Raw genomic sequence first — 23725 nt, forward strand, 5'->3', positions numbered from 1 at the left:
GTTGGTTTCCAACAAACATGGAATGGTAATTTGGTTTGTAAGCTTAAGAAATCTATTTATGGTTTTAAGCAAGCTTCAAAACAATAGTATCTTAAGTTTGATGAGGTTGTCACCAAAAATGGCTTTAAGGAGAATGTTGTTGATAGATGCATATATATGAAGGTCAGTGGGAGCAGTTTTATATTTTTGATGTTGTATGTTGATGACATTCTTTTGGTTACTAATGACACTGACCTATTAGCTGAGACAAAGCAGATGTTGTGCAACCATTTTGATATGAAAGATCTTGGTGATGCTTCTTTTGTTTTGGGCATCAAGATTGTTAGAGATAGGACTAATTATGTATTGCAATTGTCTCAGAGAGCTTATATTGATAGAATCCTTGAGAGATTTGATATGCATAATTGTTCTCCTGGAAGTGTACCGGTTACGAAAGGTGAAAAGTTTTCTAAGGATCAGTGTCCCTAGAATGATAGAGAAAGGATGGCAATGAAGAATGTTCGTTATTCTTCAGCAGTGGGTAGTTTGATGTATGCTCAAGTTTGTACACGGCATGATATAGCTTTTGCTGTGGGTGTGCTTGGTAGATTTATGAGCAATCCCGGTCCTATTCATTACTAAGTAGTTAAAAAGGTCTTTAGGTATCTTCAGAGTACTAAAGATCATATGTTGACATATCGTCGCACCAACTCTCTTGAAGTAGTGGGTTATAGTGATGCACACTATAAAGGTTGTGTGGATGATAAAAAATCTACCACTGGTTATATATTTATCATGGCAGGAGGTGCTGTGTCTTGGCGGAGTGCCAAGCAGTCAGTGACAGCATCCTCGACTATGAAGGCAGAATATGTGGCGTGTTATGAAGCTACCTGTCATGCAGTTTGGCTACGAAATTTTATCCGTGATTTAGGAGTAGTTGACTCCATTGAGAGGCGTATTATGATGTATTGTGATAATACTGCAGCGGTGTCTTTCTCCAATAATTTAAAAGGTACTCCTGGTGCGAAGTACATTGATGTGAAATATTTTGTGGTAAAGGAGAAAGTTGAAGAGGGCCTCATTACTGTTGTTCACACGCCAATTTATAGCATGGTGGCAGATCCACTGACCAAGGCTTTACCGGTAGGCATATTTGAGGAGCATGTGTTCCGTATGGGATTGTTAGGCAGTTGAGACTGATGTGTGTCAATGGGACTTTGTTATGTTTTCTGTAGTAATGTCCATGTTGAGTATTATTTATTTCTTTGAATATTTTAATACATTGATGTATGTGGATCATTATTTATTTATGAGATGATTTATTACACATATTATTACTCCTTGTATTTACAGGCCGGTTGAGACTATTAGTCTATGTATATGTGTATGTTAATCCACAGGTGCCATGGTGAATCCCTACTACCTAGTTTAGGTATATTGTTGTATCCTGTCGATACGCAATGTGCTTGAATGAAATGGTTTTGTGCGTTGAGGGATTGCACATGATTAGGTAAATCTCTACTACTTAGACTGAGTTTATGGCATGCAAAGTACTCAGTTGAAATGGTATAATGTTTTGGGAGATTACTGAGAGAATCTCTACTGCCTAGTCTAGTATATTGTTGTGCCCTATCGGTATACTATATATTTGGATGAAATGACATTATGGTTCGGGAGATTCTATAGTAAGTGAGTTTGGATTTTATATGATGATGATTATGCAGTCCAAGTGGGAGAATGTTGAATAAATTAATATTTGTGGACTTAGCATAATCAATTACTCACTTACAGGGCTTATTTATACCATTAATGGGACTGACTTATTTTATTATTTTGTAGTAGGGCCCTTGGTCACACACTCTCTATAAGACTCCAGTTGGCCCATTGGATTGGAGAACCAACTCTCTTTATAAGCCCATTGACTTATCCATATTTTTTCTAATATAATTATATTATCAAATTATTATTATTTTATGTGTGTCAAAATTAATGGATAAGTCTGACTTGCAGAGACTATTTAAAGGGTCTAGGGCAAGCAGACATTAAGAATACCATACAATATTTGGAGATTAGGGTTTTCAGAAATCTGAAAGTGGTTTGAGAGTAGTGTGTCCATAGGCACTAATTTACGTTGTTTCTATTTTATAGGATTAAAAATCTAATTTATTAATGGCTGCGTTTGGAGGTTAGTAATTTATGATTTATGAAATTTATTATGTATATTTAGATTCATAAAATTTCTAACATTCATGATATCCAACCTTTGTACAATTGCATTTTGAAAAAAATAAATAAATAAATAACAAAAACAACATATAACAAGCACAAAAATCCAACTCGATAAATACGCAAGCAGCATTACGCAGTTGGATTTGGCTATGTGGAAAGAAAACAAAGAAGGCCATGATTTGCAGGAGGTGAGCACTACTTTTTTTTTTTCTTTCTTTTTTTTCTTTTTTCCCTTTCCCTCTTTTTTGATTCGTCCTTCATGAAAGAAAGAGAGACTGTAGTTCCGTTTGGAAAATGCCATGCAAAAAAAAATTGTTTTCATTTGGGTGGTAAATAAAGCTCCCCCCCCCCCACCCAAAAAAAAAAAAAAAATCCATGATCATCCATGTTTTCCAATTTTCCCGATCGATTGGGATCCCTGATCACCATATATAAATGCTGAAGAAGCAGATGCTGCTGACAACCTCTCTCTCTCTTTCTCTTTCCTACCCTTTTTTCTTATACACCTTATATCTACAAAGCCATTTTTTCATTTGGAACTATGTAATATAATACCACATTGTCTTCATCATATATATCTTCAAACCTGTATTTCTCCTATCCTCCTAATCGCTTCCTTCATCTCCAACCGTCTTTGCGGATCACCCTCGGTACAGCAACCTCCGATCTCCAGAAGCTTCAACATCTGATCCACTGAATTTTCTGACGTTGCAGTCGCTATAATCTCCGGATCCAGCAGTTCACTTTCTTTCCTCTCCTGAATTGCCGCTTGAACCCATTCAACCACATCAATCCCACCTTTTCCATTACTCAGATATTGAGAAGGGAACTTGCCCGTCAGCACCTCCAGGATGATTAACCCCAGGCAATAAACATCGGTCTTGGTCGATACTTGCTGGTACCCTGTAAAGTCCGGAGTTTTATAAGCAAACATGGCTTGCTGTGCATTGCTGGGATGCATCAGAGGATTAAATGCATAGTCACTGAGTAAGGGTTCGTAGTTATCGTCCAAAATAACGTTGCTGGACTTTAGGTTTCCGTGTGGGAGGTCGTAGGATTCAAACTCAGTATAGAGGAATCCCAACCCACGTGCTATTCCTTGGATGATCTTCAGACGGATCGGCCATCTCAGGTCCGCATGATAAGCTCCACGATCACCTGAACATATCATTTATATGTTAAAATTAAACTCAATTGATCTAACTTTGACATATATATTTATAAATAAATTTGTTATAGTGGGAGGGCACGTACACCTACCGTTTAATGGGTGTGGGTAATTTTTTGATGCCAAAGGACTAGTTTTTTTCACATGTATTACATCTAATTAGCAATCTTTCACAATCAAAAGATTGTCCACACCGAGTGTAACAGGACTGTAATCGTATTTGTAGAAATCCTAATTTTAATAAAATCTTGGAAAACACTAATTAATTACGTGCAGTCTCTTTGGTGGATATTCGAACGTGAAAAAGATTGCTTGCATTTAAAAATCTTATATGTATACATGCATGCGTTTGTGAAAACGTACAATGATAATGTCGTACCATGCAACACGTACAACAAGCTGCCTTTAGGTTTGTACTCGGAAACGAGCAGCTTCTCTTCTCTCCGATAATGGTAAGCCAGCGGGGTCAAGATGTTCAAGTGCCGGAGTCTTCCTAGCCGCTTCATTTCGGCATCGAAACCATCTCTTGCCAACCTATTCATCTCCCTCATCCTCTTCACCACCACAGACAAGCCATTGGCCATGACAGCCTTATAGGCGGAGCCTAGCCCACCATTCCCTAGAACTTCGGCCGCAGCCTTCATCAAATCGGGCAGACCAAAGGTGCCCTTTTCGTCGTTGACCATGATGAGGTCAGTCATGGCGTTCTTGCCGTGATGAGACCCCTTCCTGGAACCAGCCTCGCTGTTCTTACCGCGGCTGGATTCTATGGCCCTGTTGCGGGTGGTTGCAGCGGGCACGTGGACTTCAACCACCTCCTCCACGTATTCCTTTTCCAGTTGACTGAAGTCGTCGTCTCTGCCCCTCTTCGTTTTCAAGAACACGACCATGATGAACAGAACCAGTAATCCAATCACCACTCCGACAACTATCTGGCTACTGTTGGTGCTTGATCCGGCGTTGTCCTCGTCAGAACCTGCTGAATCATCGGTCGACGCTGCTGAATCATCAGCTTGTTCGGCGGCTGTGCAGACCTTGCCCAATGGTTTGCCACACAGTCCATCATTTCCTGAGAATGCGGAAGCATTGTAGTTGGACAGGCCCGCTGGGATTTGACCTTTTAATTTGTTATTGGAGAGGTCCAAAGAATTAATGGGCTTTTTGAAATCCGGGATGGGTCCTGTAAATTGGTTGTTCTCCAGGTGAAGTTCTATGAGATGGGTCAATTTGGCCAATGAATCTGGTATATTGCCGGTGAATTTATTCTCGTTAAGCCACACTTTCTTCAGCGAGTTCAAATGGGAGAAGAAATCTTTAGGGATTTCGCCGGAAAAATCATTCCCACTCAATAACAAAGACTTCAAAGCGCCTATTTTGTTGAACTCCGGCATTGGACCGGTGAAGTTGTTGTTCATGAAACTGATGGTTCTGAGGCCACGAATCTCAAGCAATGCGACGATATCGATCTTTCCAGAAAGACCCATGCCGGTGAGATGGAGACCTGTGATGATGCCATCGAAACACATAACGCCAGCCCATTTAGATTTGCAAGGAGAGGAGTTGGGAACCCAAGAGCTCAAGGCGTCGTTAGCTTGGGTGAAGGAGTTTTTCAATTGGATAAGAGCTTGGGCTTCCGAGGCGGAGAGAGAAAGAGAAGGGAAGAGGAAGAAGGAGAAGAGAAAAGAGAAAAGGAGGAGAAAGAGAGGACGAACAGCGGCCATTGCTGAGCCGGAAATGGGAGAGATCCGGATAGAAACGAACCGCTGTTCGGAGAGATTGTGTGGTTCTCTGAGGCTGAGTTTGTTTGGCTTTTTCACTTTTGTCAAATTTGGTCCTCGGAGGAGCGTGTGTCATGGTGTGGTGCGAAAATGTTTGTGTTGCTTTGGGGACACAATGGGGGTCACAATTTTTGCTGCCAGATTAACGTGCCTATGTTCCTAAGAATAGTTATTACCTAGAAGCTTTTTTTTTTTTTTTCCATATTATTTTGGAAATTCATTTTCCTCCTCTATTGACTTGGTCCTTGTCCCTCCCTCTTTCCCTTCTGCTGGCACCCTCTACTTTATTTTCGGACTGTCGTTTCATTAATTATCATAAAAAAAAAAAAGAGTAAATTTAATACCGCCAATTTTAATTTCATGGGTTAGCTTGATTATTAGAATCTTGTACGTAGTGCGTAAAATCACAACTTAGACGAAAGCTCTCTCTGTCGCATACATGCGTGGTCATCATTTATTTCTAAGCCTCATCAATGTTATGTTTCTACTCTACTCCCAAATTTAACTAAGACAAAGCAACCCACTCTGCTTCAGTCATTCATATATCATTGATAAAACTTTTTACTGGCAAATTCTGGACGGTATTCATTTTTAATTTTGTTCATGATTTCGTTTCAACCATATATGGAAACATATTAAAATTAAAACCCCAAATCAATAAAGAATTCCTCAGTTTTCTTTTGCCTTCTTTGGTATTTACAATTTTCTTTGCTCTCTTGCTTTGATAACAAAACAGAGTGCAAACATAGTGAAACAATTTTACCGTCTTCTGCAACCCCATATTCTGATCTCAGGTTACTAGTACTGTGAAGTGAAAGCCTGCACAAAGCAAATATACAGTATTGTTACTTTCAATGCTCTGTTCATCTTTTACCAGAAGAGGCCGGGCATGGATAGAAATCAATACTAACCAAGGGAGGCTTAGAATTTGAATGATGAGTATATGTATGAAATTGAATTGTATAATATAAATAGAATTACCGAAAATATGTTGCAGTGACCGGGATCTGCAAGGTGAGCCATCAAATTCTCAATGGGACCTTCCCCAGTATATACGGCTTGGAAACAGAAACCCACGAAAGCTAGCATCGCAAGCCTCCCATTCTTGATCTCCTTCGTCCTCAGCACCATCACCGGCTCTGGTGAACCTCGGCCCCACATTAAAGGGTCGAACCACAGACCACCTGGGTAACCAACATCCGGCGTTGGCTTCTTTTTATGTGGCAATGTGGGCTCAATGTCAACGCTCCCTGGGTTGATTATATCAGCCCATCTTCTTCCCTCAACCCAACCCATCAACACTAATTGGACCACGAACAAGGTTGTGGGGTCTGCGAAGTATTCACGAGCTCCGGCATCGTACCATGAGAAGTTGTCGATGAAGCCTAATCTTTCGAGCCACTCTGGTATGAGAATTCCTGCCACTGCCAGCATTGCCCATCTCCCATGTATCAATTCAGCTTGTGCAAACCATTTCAGTAACTCTGGATCAGACCCTACGCGCATGCACATAGATTTAGGATTATTTATAAATGCATTAATTTTACTGAAAAAGGAGTGGTCATTTTACATAATTATATGCATACCTAATCCAAGTGGGTCGAAACCGAAATCACCAGGAAGACTGCAACCAATGAGGAAAAAATAAAGAATTTGATAAACAGTAAACAATTTCATGGAGAAAAATAAGAATACAAAAGAGAAAAATGATAACCTGCCATCCAGCCACTCAGGGGGTGAACTACCAGGGAACCACAATGGTCTATCCGGAGGCAGAGGTTCACAAACACTGGAGACCTCTTTTGCTGCATTCACACGGGTTGTTCTACCCACCAAGCACATTGTTCTGCTTTTTCCAGATGGAAACTTCCAAGGAACTTCCCTGTTTCCAAACAGAAATATTAGCTGTTGGGAGTTCAAAGTTATTGTGAAGATGAGAAGTAGAAGACAGACTGAAACATTGAAAGAATGTGGTCTAGAATTAAAGAAAATTTTATCACCTGATTGAGACGGTTGAGAGTGCAGTGGAGGCCATTGCCAGGGCCATAACTGACGGACAATGCTTCTGCGAAAGTGAAACTTTGCAGCGGCTTAAATATTTCCTAGGCTTTCTTCACATAAGTTTCCACGGTTTATCTACTTGTGTGGAGATGGATATAGTTGATGATAGGGTGTAATATAACGTGGCACAACTAAGGAACGGAAGGAATTGGCAACTATTTTGCATCTTGCCCTTCTGGTTTGGGCCTGGATCATTTTCAACTAACTGGGCCTATTAGTTGAGCTTAGATCCAGAAGTTTTTTTTTATACTTTTTTTCTGGAAAAAAAAAAAAAAAACAAAAAGATAACCAGTAATTCTCTCAGTTTCTGTCTTATACAAAATTAGATGATTATGCCATTGTAAGACTTTTTCCTCTCATCATGGGGTTTTGACCAAGAATGGAATTACTCGATCAGGTCCGCAATTTTTACTTGACTCGGAAACACAAAAATGTATGGTAAAGTTTCTCTTTCAGATAAACTCTTCCATTTTCGCTCATCAACCTAGTTCCAATTAGCTTTACCCAAAAAATATAACTTTAGTTTCAATCAGCAATAACAATGGTTGAAAACAACATTTACATTTGAGAGTCCTATATCTGGTATTTAGTCTTTTACAAAAGAACCAAAAATGTTAACTAATTAAGTGGGTGGTGGTGCAGTTTTTTTTTTTTTTTTTTCTAAATAATAAATCTTCATCAATCAATTTAATTAAGTGGGTGGTAGTGCAGTTAATCAATCTAACTAATGATTGATTAATTTATACATAAATGTACGTGATTAGTTAGATAGTGGTTGTAGATACTAAGGCTTTCAAGAAGGAACGTTAAATGGACAGAATGCAACCCCTTACCACTGGCCCATATGTATGTATTCTTTGCCATGTTTGCTTCATTTTGCCGCAATAGAGACATAATTTATATTCTACTTTGTATCCTAAAATAATCAAACGGAGACCAAAAGGCAACAGAGTGCTAAATTGATTGTTGACCAAAACTGAAAAAGCAATAGTTCTAAATTACCTATCTATTTTCCTTTTATAATATTCTTTGGATTGATAATATTGTGCTTGCATTACTACATATTTTGCTAATTTTTTTATGTTGTTTATTTGTATATTACAAGAATATTAACTTCAGCTTATATATTCCATGTAAAATAAACTTTAACATATATATTAATATAATCCTGATCATGCAAGTTTTTAGGTAAACCTTGCTATAAAATCTACTGCAAAAAAAAAAAAAATGATAATACAAAAATCATCATAAAGAAGTCCATATTATATTTATGAATTTGGAATTTTGAAAAATATAATTAACTAATCAAAATGATAAATTTTTTTTCAAGTTCACCTAAAATTTGTTATAATCTTACAGAATATTCAAGAACTAATTGATGGTGTTGTCTGAAAAAAAAAAAATTGATGGTACTCTGATGCCAAAAATAAGAGAATCATCTCGGTAAAAGGCAAGTTTTTATATTCACACATGGCAGAACCTGAGAGGCAGGTAGCACGAAATCTATGGAAGACCGGCTGTTACTGTGATGCGGGTACTCCATCAGTGTCCAGTTCCAAAGTTCCCAAGTCCGAACCATTCTCTCTCTTTGCGTCCACGTCTCAACCTTAATATGCCGCCAAATCCAAACCTCGACGAGCCTTACCTTCAAATTTACTCCACAAATTTTTCGAAACCCAAATCTACCCAACTTTGATCACCAACATTTCACCCAATTTTGATCACCATGTTCCTTCTCCTTCACACCCTCTTCTTCCAAAACCCGCTATTCAATCTGTAGATCTCACCCATTTCATTCTCTGAAGCGAAAGAACCAAGACTCAAACAAATCCATGCTATCAAACTCAAGCATACTCTCTCTCACTCACTTGGTCTCCATTTTCGTGCTCTGTTTCATTGATTGAATCAAAATTGGCTGAAGCGCCACTAGTTTCTGGAGAAAGGGGATCGGTGCTATAACTATGATGGTGGAAACCTCACAGGTTGGACGGTTCCACCACCAGAGGCTTGACTTTAAGCGATGGGTTCCGGCTTTCTTGTCGTCGCACAAGACCCTCTTCACAGTGCTTTGGATCGCTGCGTTTATATCGGTTTTTATTTGGCAGAGGAATATAGTGGGTGGGTTCTTGATATTCGGGAGAGCTGTGGCTAAACCCATGCCCAGACTACGACCTGTGGCTTTCAATTTGACGGATTTTGGGGCGGTGGGCGACGGGGTTACTTTAAATACTGAGGCGTTTGAGAAGGCTATTTTGGCTATTTCCAAATTGGGCAAGAGAGGTGGTGGGCAGCTCAATGTGCCTCCTGGTCGTTGGCTTACGGCGCCGTTTAATCTTACAAGTCATATGACTCTTTTTCTTGCCGAAGATTCTGAAATACTTGGAATTCAGGTTGGTCTCTTTGCGGCTTTTTGGTTTTTATTATTATTATTATTTTTTTATTGTATGATCTCCGTTGTTTTTCTGTAGCGTCTATTTTCGCATAGCTTAAAAACAGTTTAAACCAATATGATTCATCGACTAGTAGAAGAGTAACCACAGTGATAGTTAAAATTGGGTAAGTTTTCCAAAATTAGCATAAGAACTTCTAGAATTAGATTTTAATCTGAAATGGAACATGAGGAGGGCTTCGTCAGTCTTGTTGATTTACAGTATAATATTAATAATGCACTTCCCTTAAACATTGTAAATTGGAGGGCTAAGACTAAGAGAACAAAAAGGCATCTTGGCAGAGTATAGGAGTTGGAGCAAGAACACGCATAGTACCTTTGTTAGTTCGCTTGTTAGAGGGGATTATGGTTCATAAGCATGGGAGCTTATTTCTTAAACTAATGATTTGAAGTAGCCCTCCTTCTCTCTTTCTTTCATTGCACTGGATATTACTGACGTTACAACTGTTCTCTTATTTGATCTGTGACAGGATGAGAAGTATTGGCCATTGATGCCTCCATTGCCTTCATATGGGTATGGGAGAGAGCATCCTGGGCCGCGGTTTGGGAGTTTGATTCATGGTCAGAATCTTAAAGATGTTGTTATAACAGGTCATATGTTTTACCCTTTCTGACGGAATTTTGTCTTTATTTCTTTGAGTTCCTAGCAAATGTATTAACTTGGAATCTGAATACATTAGCATTATTTGGAAGTTCACATCACCAATGATCAATATGTTATCAACACCAAGTGCCCTATGGTAGTCTATAGGCCATTTATTAGCAATAGCCTTTTACCTGTTTTCCAGACTGGTGAGAGAACTGCTTCATAGAATCTTTTGAGTTGTTGTAATCGTAGAAAGTGTATTTGGCAATGACAAAAAAGGAATCTCAAGATGGAAAATAAGAGTATTAATCTGTGAGTTTGCTTAAGTATCAGAGCTGGGATTTCAAAATCTGTTATGGCCTAACATAATCTAAGTGAAGTGTTTTGAGTAAATGATTGCTTCCACTTGATATGCTCAACTTTCTAATCATTCGTTTCTCTTGATACATTTGACGGTAACTTATCTTATAACCATTATAAATTTTTCATGGCATATTCTTCAAAGCTGAAAATCATGCTTATTATCAGACAACTGAACTACATGTTGATACTTTTCCACAACATATACCAGTGATGCTATAATATTTTATTGTTTTATGAATCAGTTAGGATTGTATATGAGTTTAGTCAGTGGTATTGATAATATTGCTCTGACTCTAAGCTGCCTACCTGTTTTCTCTGCAAATGTTTAATTTCTGACTCCTGATGTGTTCATGTATTCACTGGTCAACAGGGCATAATGGTACGATAAATGGGCAGGGTCAATCGTGGTGGAAGAAGTATCGCCAAAAGCTTCTCAACAATACAAGGGGCCCACTTGTCCAAATCATGAGGTCAAGTGACATTGTGATCACTAATATAACATTGCGTGATTCTCCATTTTGGACTCTTCATCCATATGATTGCAAGAATGTAACCATCAGAAACCTTACAATTTTGGCTCCCATATTTGAAGCTCCAAATACTGATGGAATCGATCCTGGTAAGTGGCTTATGCGTTTCTCGGCTTCTTTCTTGATTTGGGGTGGGCTAAATGCATAAAATGCGAACCATTTGACATTCAGAGAAAATATCAGGTAAAAGGAGATAAAATGTTTTACTCATACTGATTGCAAAATCGTTTGCAATTGTATGTGTGGAAGAGAAATCAAAATGTGTTGTTGCCTACATTCAGGTCATTCAGGTCCTTCACCCGTACCCCTGGGCAAGAATATTGACATGCTTATAAGTTATCTTTAGATTACTATTATACATGAATCATATCCAGTCTATCTCAATCCCTTAAAAGTCTTGCAAGAAAAGACATTCTGCGGTGCTCTCCATCTGCCAATTGTGCCACAGCTTGTTGTTTTGCTATTGTGATTTGAGTTTCAAAAGTTTCTCCAATGAAAATTAACCAGCTACAATCTTGCATGGCAGATTCATGTGAGGATATGGTGATTGAGGATTGTTACATAAGTGTTGGGGATGATGCAATAGCCATAAAGAGTGGCTGGGATCAGTATGGAATTGCTTATGGACAACCTTCAATGAACATCCTCATTCGAAATCTTGTTGTTCGCTCTATGGTCAGGTAAACATTGCCACCAAACCAAGTTTTTATTAATCTTATAATTGATAAATCATAACTATAGTAACAGAAGAATGTAGGTACTGTTACTTTATTACAGGTTTCTCAACATATATTAGTGTCATGTGTATTAATTTAACAACTCAGATCCATCTTGACTGCAATGAAACAGCGCTGGCATATCAATAGGCAGTGAGATGTCTGGTGGAGTTTCAAATGTCACCATTGAGAACGTCCTTGTGTGGAATTCAAGACGTGCTGTTCGGATCAAGACTGCTCCTGGAAGAGGTGGTTATGTGCGTCAGATAACCTACCGAAATCTGACGTTTGACAATGTGCGAGTAGGAGTTGTCTTGAAGACAGATTACAACGAGCACCCTGATGAGGGCTACGATCCAAAAGCCCTTCCAGTTATTGAGAACATTAGCTTTACAAGCATCCATGGACAGGGAGTTCGTGTACCTGTCCGTATCCATGGAAGTGAAGAAATTCCTGTGAAAAATGTGACATTCCAGGACATGTCAGTGGGATTAACATACAAGAAAAAACATATTTTCCAATGTGCCTTTGTTCAAGGTCGTGTAATAGGGACCATATTCCCAGCCCCTTGTGAGAATCTTGATAGGTATGATGAGCAAGGACGTCTGGTTAAACGCTCTGCCTCACAGAACATGACAGACATAGATTATGATTTTTGAGAGGATGAATGGTTCTCATTTCATGGACTGATCGATATGGAATATGGAAGTCAACACAACAAATGTATCTGTATGGGTCTTCCTGGTGGGATGTAGTTGCAGGCAGTTAATCTTTATGTTCGTTTTTTGGGTACTGTTCTCACTCCATTTTATATTTTTTCCTTTATTTTGGGAATTTTTATGGAGCTGTATATACGAAATTTTTTAGTTTATACATTCATAAAAACCCACAAATTTCTTTTTGTACGATTTCCAACTTTTGCTTACAATGAAAAGTATATCATTCTTCCCCAAAAAAAAAAATGATAATAAATGAAAAGGTTATTAAATTCTTAACAAATAACCAAAAGGAATCAAATGAAATTGTGGTGGTTGATAATTAGTCAGCAATGCTCTCTGGTAGACCATGAACCACTCTAACTCTTTTAAGTTTTGGGCCGTGGAAACAAAAAATGAGAATCTCATTATGCTCTTGTTCGGAGAAATATTGATTAGAGGTGTTTTTCGGGCAAATAATATTTAATTAGACGTTCCATCTTTGCGCATATTTAATTTTTCATTGCTATTATGATCCTACTTATAACTTTAACGTCACCGTATAATTATATCTGATATTTATTGGATTGGGCAAGATAGTTGGTCAGCAAGAATATCTGGTAATGATTTTGCAACCATACTAAATACAAATATTATTATTACTTGACCCAGCGAGAGAGCTAATGGTAAAATGAACTGTTTTTTAAAATAATAATTTGAGTTCGGACTCAACCTACAATATAATATTAATAATAGTAGATTTATTAAGATGTTCCTAAAAGATGTGTTAGATAATATGATAGTATTTAATAGATTTTTTTTAAAATTTATTTATCTATTTGTGAATTTATTTTTTTATATTTAAATTATATGAATATATCAATTAATAATAATTTAACATATAGCATTTGATAAATATTTTGATATTTATAACATTACAGTATATATTAGTCAATAATTTTTTTTATAATTTACAATATTTGTTTCTATTTCTGTGTTTTGGATCCATGATTACTCAAATATAGGATAAATAGCGTACCAACTAAATTAACTTCATTTAACCATATTGGTTGATAATTGGGTGGATAAAATACAACCTAATTTTAAGATTACATTTGATAAAATGGACAATATGTTATATATTATTTTCATTCATGACTTTGGACCATATAGAATAGTATATTATATAGGACTTGATAGTTTTAGCTTTGAGATTTTAATTATTAGTTATTAGATGGCTTTAATGACTCAAATTGAAAATTTTAATTATGATTTTTTCCTTAAAAAAAGCTTTACTATATTATTAAATTTATAAGTTGATTCATAGATCTCAATCTTTAAAATAATATAAATATTAATAAACAAAAAACTAATGCTAAAACTATGAAATCATGTTATATTATATTGGTCATTTTACAAGGCTAGTATTCTAAAACTAACGGATATATATCAAACAATATATTATATGAATATTTTTAAATAAAAATTTACATATGCTCTCATTCATTATAAAAAATAAAATATATATTATATTCTACAATTTACACTTTACTATTTTCACAAAAATGTACTTCAGTCGCAGGTAACTTGGGTTGATTTAATTATATCTTTTGTTCAATTTCTCCTTTGAAAACACAAAATCATGGCATGTTCAAAACTGGACAAATTACATAATGCCAACAACAAATAAAATTGCAGTGTACATGTTTGACTGACCAAAATTCCAAGGTTCCAGAATTTGACATTGCAAAATAAACAATAAGAGAGACATAGGCGGAATTTGGTCAGTCAAAATGTGCTGCTTTACATTTTTTTTTTTTTTTTTGGAAAATAATGTGATGCTTTACTTAATATATTTATTATCCTACAGAAAAATTATAAAATTTTTCTAGTTAAGTAGTACGCCCTCTGTATTTATAGGCTTGAGAATATAATTCAAGGGCAGAATTTAAATTTTTGATCCGGATGAAAATTTCCTCACCACAAATAATAAAAATAGTAATATTATTACCTTTTTATATAATAATATTATTTTTATTCATAAGAATAATAGCAACCTTCTGAAAAATTAAATTGATATGGAAAAAAAAAAAAATCCTCAAATTATCCCAAAAATAAAAGCCTACATGATAGGCTCGGACCCAATGCTGTGGCCATGTGCTCTCGCTTTCAGGCCTTTCAAAGTCGCCTTGGATGAGGGGCTGCTCTCATTGTTTGAAGGTTTTTTTCTATTATATGATTTTTATAATAAATTACTGTTATCATATATTAATATATTATTTAACATGATAATTTAGACATGACTTGAAATAGAAGAAAATAAAGGGAGGAGAAAAAAATTATAAGGAGATTTTTAGGCATGAGAGGTGCATAATTATGGTGACGAAAAACAAAATCTCTTTCGATAACCCACAAGGTTAATTAAATAGGAGTAATCATTCAAGGCGTCCTTTCAATTGGAATTACAAAGGGGAGAGTAGATAGGGTATCATTTCAATTTTCAAAACCCAGCCGGGCTTTAAATCACGTTTCAATTGAAATTTAGTGGTGAAATGTTTCAAATTGTCAATGTAACAAATCATTTGTTTTCTTTCTTAAGCCTTGTTTTAGTAATTATAGCGATTTACTATTCGATTTACTGTTTGAAAAAATGCCTCCATTATTACCACTATTCCTGTCCATTTCATAAATTAAATATCTTAATTAAAATATAAACTTCAATTGTTAACCATAAACCCTTTTGTGATTAGTTAAATTGTATTAATCAAAAACAGCAAAAATAATGAAAAAAGTGAAGAATTGGATTCCGTTATCTCGGTTCTTTCTCACACACAGACATTTTGCATTGAAGTTGTCATGTACTTTTTTTTTTTGGTGAATTAGTTGCCATGTAATGATCGCCCAAATAACCAACACATTTATGATCAAATCTAGACTATATGATCCTCTCCATTGCTTGCTCTGGTAAATGGTAATGGTTGGTTTGGGCAGCTGGATTAATATATATTTCATGCCATTGGCTAAGGAGGGAGGGAGGGAGGGGAGGGACCATTTCAAATCCTAATAAAATCGTACTGAGAAAATTATTTGCCATTGGCTATTATTTAAGCTTTGTCCAAGGTCAGTTTTCTTTTCAAAATATCTTCTTTGCGATTGCTTTGTTGATTTCGTCCTGTGATCTGCTATGCAATGACAATGGAATAAATTCTTTAGGCCATTGCTGTGTAGTGTTTAGCAGATAGCGGCGCTGGTACCGAGCGACCCATTCAAAAAAGTTTGTTTAAACCGTTAAAAGGCTAACTTTGCTTGGACCATATATATACAAGCAAAAGAGTGGTTTTCCCATATGGTACTACCCACAGAGACACACACAAGCAAACTGTTTCACAATAAAAAAAATCATAATCATTGTCCAAACAGACCACATCTTTCTTAAAACAACATCTCTACTGTATAATTTGACCTCTTTCACATAGGTTTTGTCCTTACATTCTTTAGTTCTAATGATACAGAGTATAGACCCTAAACTGGCCAATAAAAGCATTGCATGTGACGCTATATGCCTACTTCATATAATTTTTGGACAGCCATGAGCCATTTGAAGGTACCAAATACCAATCCCTTATTTTTTTCTTTCTTTTTTTAATAAAATTACATGTCTGAGCAATTGGACAACCTTTTTTTGTTTTTTTGTTTTTTTTTTTTTTTTCATTTTGGAGATCCTATTGAACTGCCTGCCTTTGCTGTCCAAACAAATTGCAAGTGGTCCTCAAGAAATTTTGAAGATTATACAAGTGAGCTAAAAAAAGATTGAAACATTGAAACTGCCTAAAGCCGACTGATGAATAAAAGTGCTGTCAACTGGCTCGGCCTTTACGTTTTCAGTAAAGCTTTTGAATACAATCTCAACTTGCTTCATGTTTGAGATTCGTAGAATGGCTGAACAAATAATTTGATAGCAATTACAATTAATCGCATATAAGAATAATATTATTTTTAAATGATGAGATCTTTCTTGACTCCCTTAAATGATTGGTGTGTAAAAATTATTCAATAAATAAATTAGTTTCGAATTTTAAAACAGTGAATTATATCTTGGCAATCGTATTAGATAAATGGAATTGTTTTCATAACAACTAAAAATGATAAAATCAAATTGAATGAAAAAAGGTCAACAGCAAATTGAACAAAAACTGAGGACTCAGAGCGGCCGCAAAAAGGACAGCAAGGTAGGTGGGGTAGGGTAGGATCCTCTGGATAGGTATAGGGGCAAGATTGTAGATATTGGGAAAAGCGAAGGCTAATTCCATTAAGAAGGATCAGAGCAAGAGCAAGACACGCCGATCACGTGTGGAAACAAAGTTTTAATAATAAATAATAAAAAAATAAGAAAAAGAAGGAAACAATTCACTACTCACCCGTGACCTCCAAATGTCCGCATTTGCAATCCCACCACACGCAACACAAATTTGGGTTTCAAAATTCAAAGCGCCACACACACACACACACAAGCACAACCAACCATTTCTGGGATAAACAAGGGTCCCCACGTCACTATCACGAGGAAAATGTTCTCTCTCCTCCATCCCATCGGATTCCGCCACCTGTCTCACATTTGCGGTGCATGTGCACTAGCACTACACCAACTCCTTTCCTCCCTCTCTCCGCGTTTCCCACACGGATTTAATGTCTCTCGCTCCCTTTTCTTTTTTTTTTGTTTTCCTTCTTTTTTTCCCATTAAAAACACTTTTTTTTTTTCCAAATTTTTATTCCCTCCATACGTTTTTTTTTTCTTCTCTTTTTTTGCTTCAACCATACTTACTTTTACATGTAAAACACCGAGAACACTGATTATAAGGAATATAATAATATAATTAAATATATTACGTGTTACTGTATGAATAGATTTAGATTAAATATAGAAATATTAATGTGATATAAAAATACAGATTTGGAGTATTTTCCAACTTGCCTCTCCTGTAGGGAATAGAAACGTTTAATTCCCCACGCGGCATTGCCATTGGCGAGCAACGTGACGTGTCGTTGTTCAATTGGTAAGAGAACGTGCATTTGCCGTTTGCCTTTTTAGTAAAAAAAAAGAAGAATAAAAACATAAAAAAAAAATAAAAATATATATATATATATATATAAAATAAAAAAGCAGATGTGAATTGTGAAGGGTTTGTGTGGAAGTGGAACCCACTTCGGTCGTATTGTTTACCTGCAGGTCGGCACGTAAACGAACTAAACGGACGCCTAACGCCGTCTAAGCCACTGGCAAGCTGGAAGGACCCAGAAACACCTAAATTTAATTGTATTGACCAAACTACCCCCATCTCTGCTTCATCATTGCTTTTGGCAATTGGATTTTTTTTTTTTTTTTTTTTTTTTTAGGTTTTTTGGGTGAATTTGCCGAGTGGAAATTTGGGAGGGGATATGCGTTCCATCCGTAAAGGACATGTATGATTGAATCTCTCGAAGCCCAAACTTTGTTGCACCAAGTTGTCAATGTTTTTTATTTTTATCCATCCACTGTTTTGTTTACAAGTTGCAGCAGAAAAAATGTGAAACCATTGTGAGTAGCTTTCATCAGCTCAAGCAACATTTTGATCAGGATAAGAATGAGATTAGCACTATTCTAGATTATATCATGGACTTTAAATGGTTGGAACATTTTTTGATATTTCAATTTCAGTTTTTGTAGATTAATTAGGACATAAGATATTTATTTTATTACTCGATTTTGATTGATGGGTTTGATTCAGATTAATTGATAGGAATATTTATTATTTTTTACTTTACTTAATTTTTTCAAAAAAGTGAATAGTATTTATCTTAAATGAATTATTAATAAAGTTATTGATAATATGCATTTATAGTTACAGACGTTGTCAAACTCATATAATATAAACTTGGTTTAAATAAAAATATTTTTAACATAAAAAGTTATAAATAAATAAATTTATTTATTTAAAATTATTAGATTACATATAACAACAACTTCAAATGTGAGTCACACATTATTCATTTAAAAAGTTAAAATTTTTTTTCTTAAATTTCATTAAATATAATGTTTTCCAAATTTCATTCACTTCCTTATTATCTTGTTATAGGTAAGGTATCTATATCAAGAGAAAAACTTCCTACATCGATAGCCTTGTAAAGAAAAAAAAAAAAAAATTATTGTAGATTCATAAATGACAAATAAATATAAAATCATCAAAAGACTTAACATTTTTTTTTTTTGGGTGGAAATATTGATAAAACGTCTCTATTTTTATTAATTAATGTCCTCTTCAAAACGTGATGCACGTGATTGTGAAACGAGGATTTGAATTAAAACGATATTGTGTGCAAAAAAGTCATTTTAAGCTAATCTAAATTACTTAAAGGTTACTACTGATTAGCCGGAGGTGAAAGCAAACAGCACAACGACAGCCGACAAAAAAACACGAACCCAATGATCCGGGACATAACCGTAAATAAACAGAAAAAAGCGGGAGCGGTACAAACGACAAAAAACCTCGCCGTTAAGTAATGCAAAGAACACGTGTTTGAAATACCAAACAGAGGGTACAGAATAAAAATATTATTTTTTTGGACCTTGGAAGCTGCAAGGAACCAAAGCTTAGAAAAGTCCCATATATTCCTCGTGCTTCAACTCAAGCACCCTCTAGTATTAAATGTTAATTAAAGCAATTTAAAATAATGAAAAAAAGATAAGCCTTGTGGAGAGAGATGTATAGATAATAGAGACGCCGAGGGAAGAAGGAAGAACATCAAACCATATATATATATATATATATATAGAGAGAGAGAGAGAGAAAGAGGAATAGATTCAGAGCTTCCTCAAGCTGAGTACCCTGGGAAAATTCAATCTTTGGTCCGACTTTTTTTTTTTTGTTTTTGTTTCCCCTTTTTGGTTTTCAAGGCCCTGGATTTAGTTATAGTTAATTTCTGTTTGTTGTTGGCAACAACGGTGACTATGTCGACCTCGTCGGAAATTGCTGAACTTTCCGGTCAAAAACCTTTGAAGATGCAGGAGAAGCCCAGCTTCTCTCAGAAGTGTAGCATGTTGAGTCAGTACCTGAAGGAGAACGGTAGCTTTGGAGATCTCTGCCTTGGGATGACATGCAACATGGAACAACAGAATGGTAAGTATTAGTTTATTTATTTATTGGTTCGGTTTTTTTATTCTTTTTTTTTTTTTTAAGAAATTCAATTTTACTTTCCTTTTTTATTTTATTTTTTTACTTCTTCTGGAACTTTGAATCCCTATGAATCTCTGTTTGGTTTCGCAGAAAAGTTGGGGGAAAATGAAATGGAATTTTGGGTTTGAAATTCTTATGGGTTTTGCTTTTTTAATGTAAATGATTAAAAAAAGTTTATGAAGCTTTGTACAGAAGTGTTAATGAAACAGATTATAGAAATAGCCCCTTATAGGCTCGGTTTTGTGTTTAGGTTCGTTTTCCACTGGTTCATGCAGTAGAAAGTTTGGGATTTCTGGTTATCAGAGTAAATTAATTGGGGCTTTTGCATGACTTTTTGCTTTCTAAAGTCTAAATTCTAATTTTGATTTTATATTCTGGACTTCAGATATATATCATGAGGAACTTGTCAATTAAGTGGAAAAAAAGAAGTGAAATATAACACAGTTCTGCATATAAGCTAAATCAGTTGGGCAAAACCGTCTGCTTCTTATGTTATTTTTTAATTTTTATTTTGTATTTTTCAATCTGTTAAACAGCTTGTTCTAAATCAAAGATCCATAAAAATCTCAATTGAAATTGACATATTCCAGTTTAATGGTTCAACAGTCTCAGAAACGTGCCCTTTGTTCCCTCCTTGAAACGCTCCAAGTTTGGTTTCGTATGTTTCTGTGCTCTATCCTAGTTCCTTACTTGGAATGTTTTTTGGGTTTTGAAAATTAGTCTTTGTCTGTTGAGATTATTTCTCGTTTTCTGTTAGAGATCCTGTTTTAGAAAATTTACAAGAAAACCACGTTGAAATGCATTATAAAGTAACCACCCTATTTCTCGATCAATCATCTGTGCTTTCTCTTCTTCATTCAATTTGAAGGCTTCTTGGAATTTCATTTCCTGTCCAACTAACAATGGGTCTGGTTTATATGCTTCTTACAGAGACCCCTGAGATTTTCCGTCAGACTGCATCAACAATGAATTTTTTCCCAATCGTGGAAAAATCAAGAAACACGGCAACGCCCAGAGACGTTAAATCCATGAATTTGTTCCCTCAACAATCTGGATTTGGTCCTTCTCATCCCAAAGAAGTTCCGCACGGGATGTCTGATTCTTGGTAAGTTCAATTTATTGCTTCTACGCTCCATAAAGTTTGTAAAAAAAGTTATTAACAATGTTTTGGTAGTTGGTTCAGTGGCCTATTATTTATAGCTTATAGCTTACAATATTAAGATGGGATGTTTGTTATTGTTTGACTGATCAACGTGTCTTTTTCATAATGTCCCAGCGTGAACAAGTCTGCCCCAGCACAGCCAGAGAAAGCACAAATGACTATCTTTTATGGTGGACAAGTAATTGTCTTTAACGATTTTCCGGCTGAGAAGGCCAAGGAAGTCATGCTCTTGGCAAGCAAGGAAAGCCCCCAGAGCCACGCCACTTATCCTTGTAATCCAGTTAGCAGCAACGGCGGTGCCTTTCCGTCCCAATTGTCCAGGAATTCAGTTGATTCGGGCAGTTCAATCCCTCCAAACCCAAATGTTGTTCCTAATTTTGGTAATCAAACTGTTAAAGACTCTGCCTCCCAACCAAACTCTGGACCAATCGTTTGTGGTAAGTTCTTGTGATTGATTGCTCTGATGTCGATGTTTTTTTTTTTTTTTTTTTTTTATGTTAAATAACATGTTCCTGACTGAGTCCATTGTTTCTTTTCTATTGGCAGATCTACCTATTGCTAGGAAGGCTTCACTTCATAGATTCTTGGAGAAGAGGAAGGATAGGTAGGCATTGGAAACAAAAAATAGGACTTCATTGTTTTTCACTTCACTATTTAGGTTCAGATGTACCAAGTGATTATTGGGAAAACTATTTGATTAAAATAATTGTTTTTCTATTTTTATTTTTTTTTCAAAAAGAATAAATGAGAGTTGATTTGTTGTTCTTGGGGTCTATTTCCATAGAATCTTGTTACTTTAGGTGAAATTCTTTTTGTTTTTTTTTGCCCCCTTAGTATAGCAGTTGCCTACCAATTGTATTTCTGCCCCCCAAAAAAAGAAAAAAAACATTTTTGGATCAAAGTTCATTTTTGTTATCGGTGGCTGTGTTTTGTTTTTAATTCCATAGAATAATTTTATTAACTACGATGGCAATTTTGCAGAATTGGAGCCAAGGCACCGTACCAAATCAGCAGCCCAGCAGCTGCCCCAGCAAAGCAAGCTGAAAGCAAGTCATGGCTAGGCTTGGCTGCGCAATCAACACAGTAGATTTGTGCATCAATTATATGAAATTATTAGTCTTTCATTGTTTAGCCTGGTACCCCTTTTTGATTTTGGTGGGTTTTAACCTGCTAAAATTTTCCGAATGTCTTTTTTTTTTTTTCCCCTTAAAAAAGAAAAAAAATCTGTTTTCCGGGTTGGCTTGACAGAGTCTGCCTTAGATCTAACTGTTGATCAATCTTAGATTCTGTAATTAATTTTAATCGAAATAATTCAATTACTAATATTTTTGAATGGGTATTTATTCTGAGTATTGAAAAGTTCTATTTTTGAGCAGACATTGATCTTCTTGTGTTCTTCATGGTCTAAATTTCTCATTGATATGCGTGATATGGACACAATTACTGCTCTTCGGAGTATAAAATGCACTGTCTATTAACTTCAATTAGCCTGGAAAAAGAAGAAGAAGATTTAGTTGCTGAAGATCTTAGACCACAGGCTACAACCAAATCCGTCTTTCTCATCGGCCTGCTATCATTGATAGCATTATCAAACACACTATTCAGGCTTCTCTTGTGGATTTAAATTTACACCAACTTTTTGACCCACATGTTGATTTGACACAAAACTTTGCAAAGGAAAAAAAAAAAAAAGAAAAAAAAAGGCAAAATTAGTAAGGACAGCTGTAAACTAAATTTATTTTTCTTCTTCAATTTGAGTGCCAAAAATAAGGAAAAACTAACAGTTCCAATTGTGTGCCACAGAACAAAGATTAATCTGCCTCCGAAAATGGTCTAAAGTCAGTCCTGAGCTCCTGATAAGTAACTTTCTCACATGATTTGTTCGCAAAGTTTGTCGGGAATTTCTTTTGAACGTGAGAAACTGTACAATTTGACTATCTCCTATCGTGTTAGATAGTCTAATTTGTTTTTATTTAGTTTTACTTTTTTGGGTATAAGATAATATAAGTACTATTTAAATGGTGACTGCACGCGGATTGAATTTTTATAGAACACGGAATTGGTTGGGTCTCTATTTAATAAAGAAATTGGCCAGAAACAAGTGATTGGGACATTCACTGGAGGCAGACCCAAAAGAAATATAAAAAAAAGAAAAAGCCATGTACGTTTAACACAATAAAGATATAGGAATGGTGGACAATACATCTCCTTTTCCTTTACATGGTCCACATGCACAATAAGTCAATAAGTAGGAAGCATTAGGTGTAATGTATCGGTGAGAGCATTGTAAAACTTTGACCCTAATTTTAAAAATAGAGAAATAAAAAAAAGAAAAAAGTTCGATTTTTTTGTCACGTTGTACGTTGTTCACATCTAGAGCTTTTGCAATTTAATTTTCACAACTAAAAGTGCTTTTGCATTATTAAATAAATAAAAGGCACAAAAAGAGTTTAGTGGTAGATAAGTTTTTAGGGATTTTTAAATTGTTGAGCATCACATGCGGTGTTAAAAGTGGTAGGGTCTGAGGAGGTTGGCCATTTTTTAGGTTTGACCCATTCTTTTATACATTTACCAGTAAAGAAAAACTTCTATGCCAACCAATCTTATAAAAATGTAGATTGTTAATAAAATAAAAAAATTAATGTATATTGGTATTTAAAGAAAAATATCATCATTTAAAATGATTATTATCCATTCTTTAAAAAAAAAAAAAAATTGTAAAAGCAATGAAGATGCCCTATTCTATTGAAATCAAACATCCTCACTTACAAAGAAAAGCAAAAACAGAAAAATAAAAT

At 35.5% G+C, this 23725-nt stretch overlaps 4 protein-coding genes across 4 annotated transcripts; 2 read left to right on the top strand and 2 right to left on the bottom strand.

Annotated features, from left to right (window-relative positions):
* Nucleotides 1-2555: 2555 nt before the first annotated feature.
* On the bottom strand, nt 2556-5672 carry LOC107404977 (pollen receptor-like kinase 3). Its single transcript, XM_016011989.4, has 2 exons — nt 3756-5672; nt 2556-3366 (listed from the first exon to the last, which is right to left on the bottom strand). The coding sequence occupies exons 1-2, from the start codon at nt 5095-5097 to the stop codon at nt 2789-2791; spliced, it is 1920 nt and encodes a 639-aa protein (XP_015867475.2). The 5' UTR covers nt 5098-5672; the 3' UTR covers nt 2556-2788.
* A 136-nt stretch (nt 5673-5808) lies between these two features.
* Nucleotides 5809-7314, bottom strand: LOC107404976 (photosystem I chlorophyll a/b-binding protein 6, chloroplastic). The gene is made up of 5 exons (XM_016011987.4): nt 7155-7314; nt 6869-7036; nt 6741-6778; nt 6136-6650; nt 5809-5973 (listed from the first exon to the last, which is right to left on the bottom strand). Exons 1-5 carry the CDS (start codon nt 7199-7201, stop codon nt 5953-5955), a joined length of 789 nt encoding a protein of 262 aa, XP_015867473.1. The 5' UTR covers nt 7202-7314; the 3' UTR covers nt 5809-5952.
* Nucleotides 7315-8660: 1346 nt separating this feature from the next.
* On the top strand, nt 8661-12760 carry LOC107404971 (probable polygalacturonase). Its single transcript, XM_016011983.4, has 5 exons — nt 8661-9605; nt 10135-10255; nt 10984-11232; nt 11670-11823; nt 11993-12760. Exons 1-5 carry the CDS (start codon nt 9177-9179, stop codon nt 12516-12518), a joined length of 1479 nt encoding a protein of 492 aa, XP_015867469.2. The 5' UTR covers nt 8661-9176; the 3' UTR covers nt 12519-12760.
* Nucleotides 12761-19190: 6430 nt separating this feature from the next.
* On the top strand, nt 19191-22252 carry LOC107423911 (protein TIFY 10A). Its single transcript, XM_016033562.3, has 5 exons — nt 19191-19708; nt 20696-20870; nt 21042-21364; nt 21474-21531; nt 21909-22252. Exons 1-5 carry the CDS (start codon nt 19540-19542, stop codon nt 22012-22014), a joined length of 831 nt encoding a protein of 276 aa, XP_015889048.2. The 5' UTR covers nt 19191-19539; the 3' UTR covers nt 22015-22252.
* The last annotated feature ends 1473 nt before the right edge of the window (nt 22253-23725 follow it).

Source organism: Ziziphus jujuba, chromosome 7, assembly GCF_031755915.1.
Source record: "Ziziphus jujuba cultivar Dongzao chromosome 7, ASM3175591v1".
NCBI lineage: Eukaryota > Viridiplantae > Streptophyta > Magnoliopsida > Rosales > Rhamnaceae > Ziziphus > Ziziphus jujuba.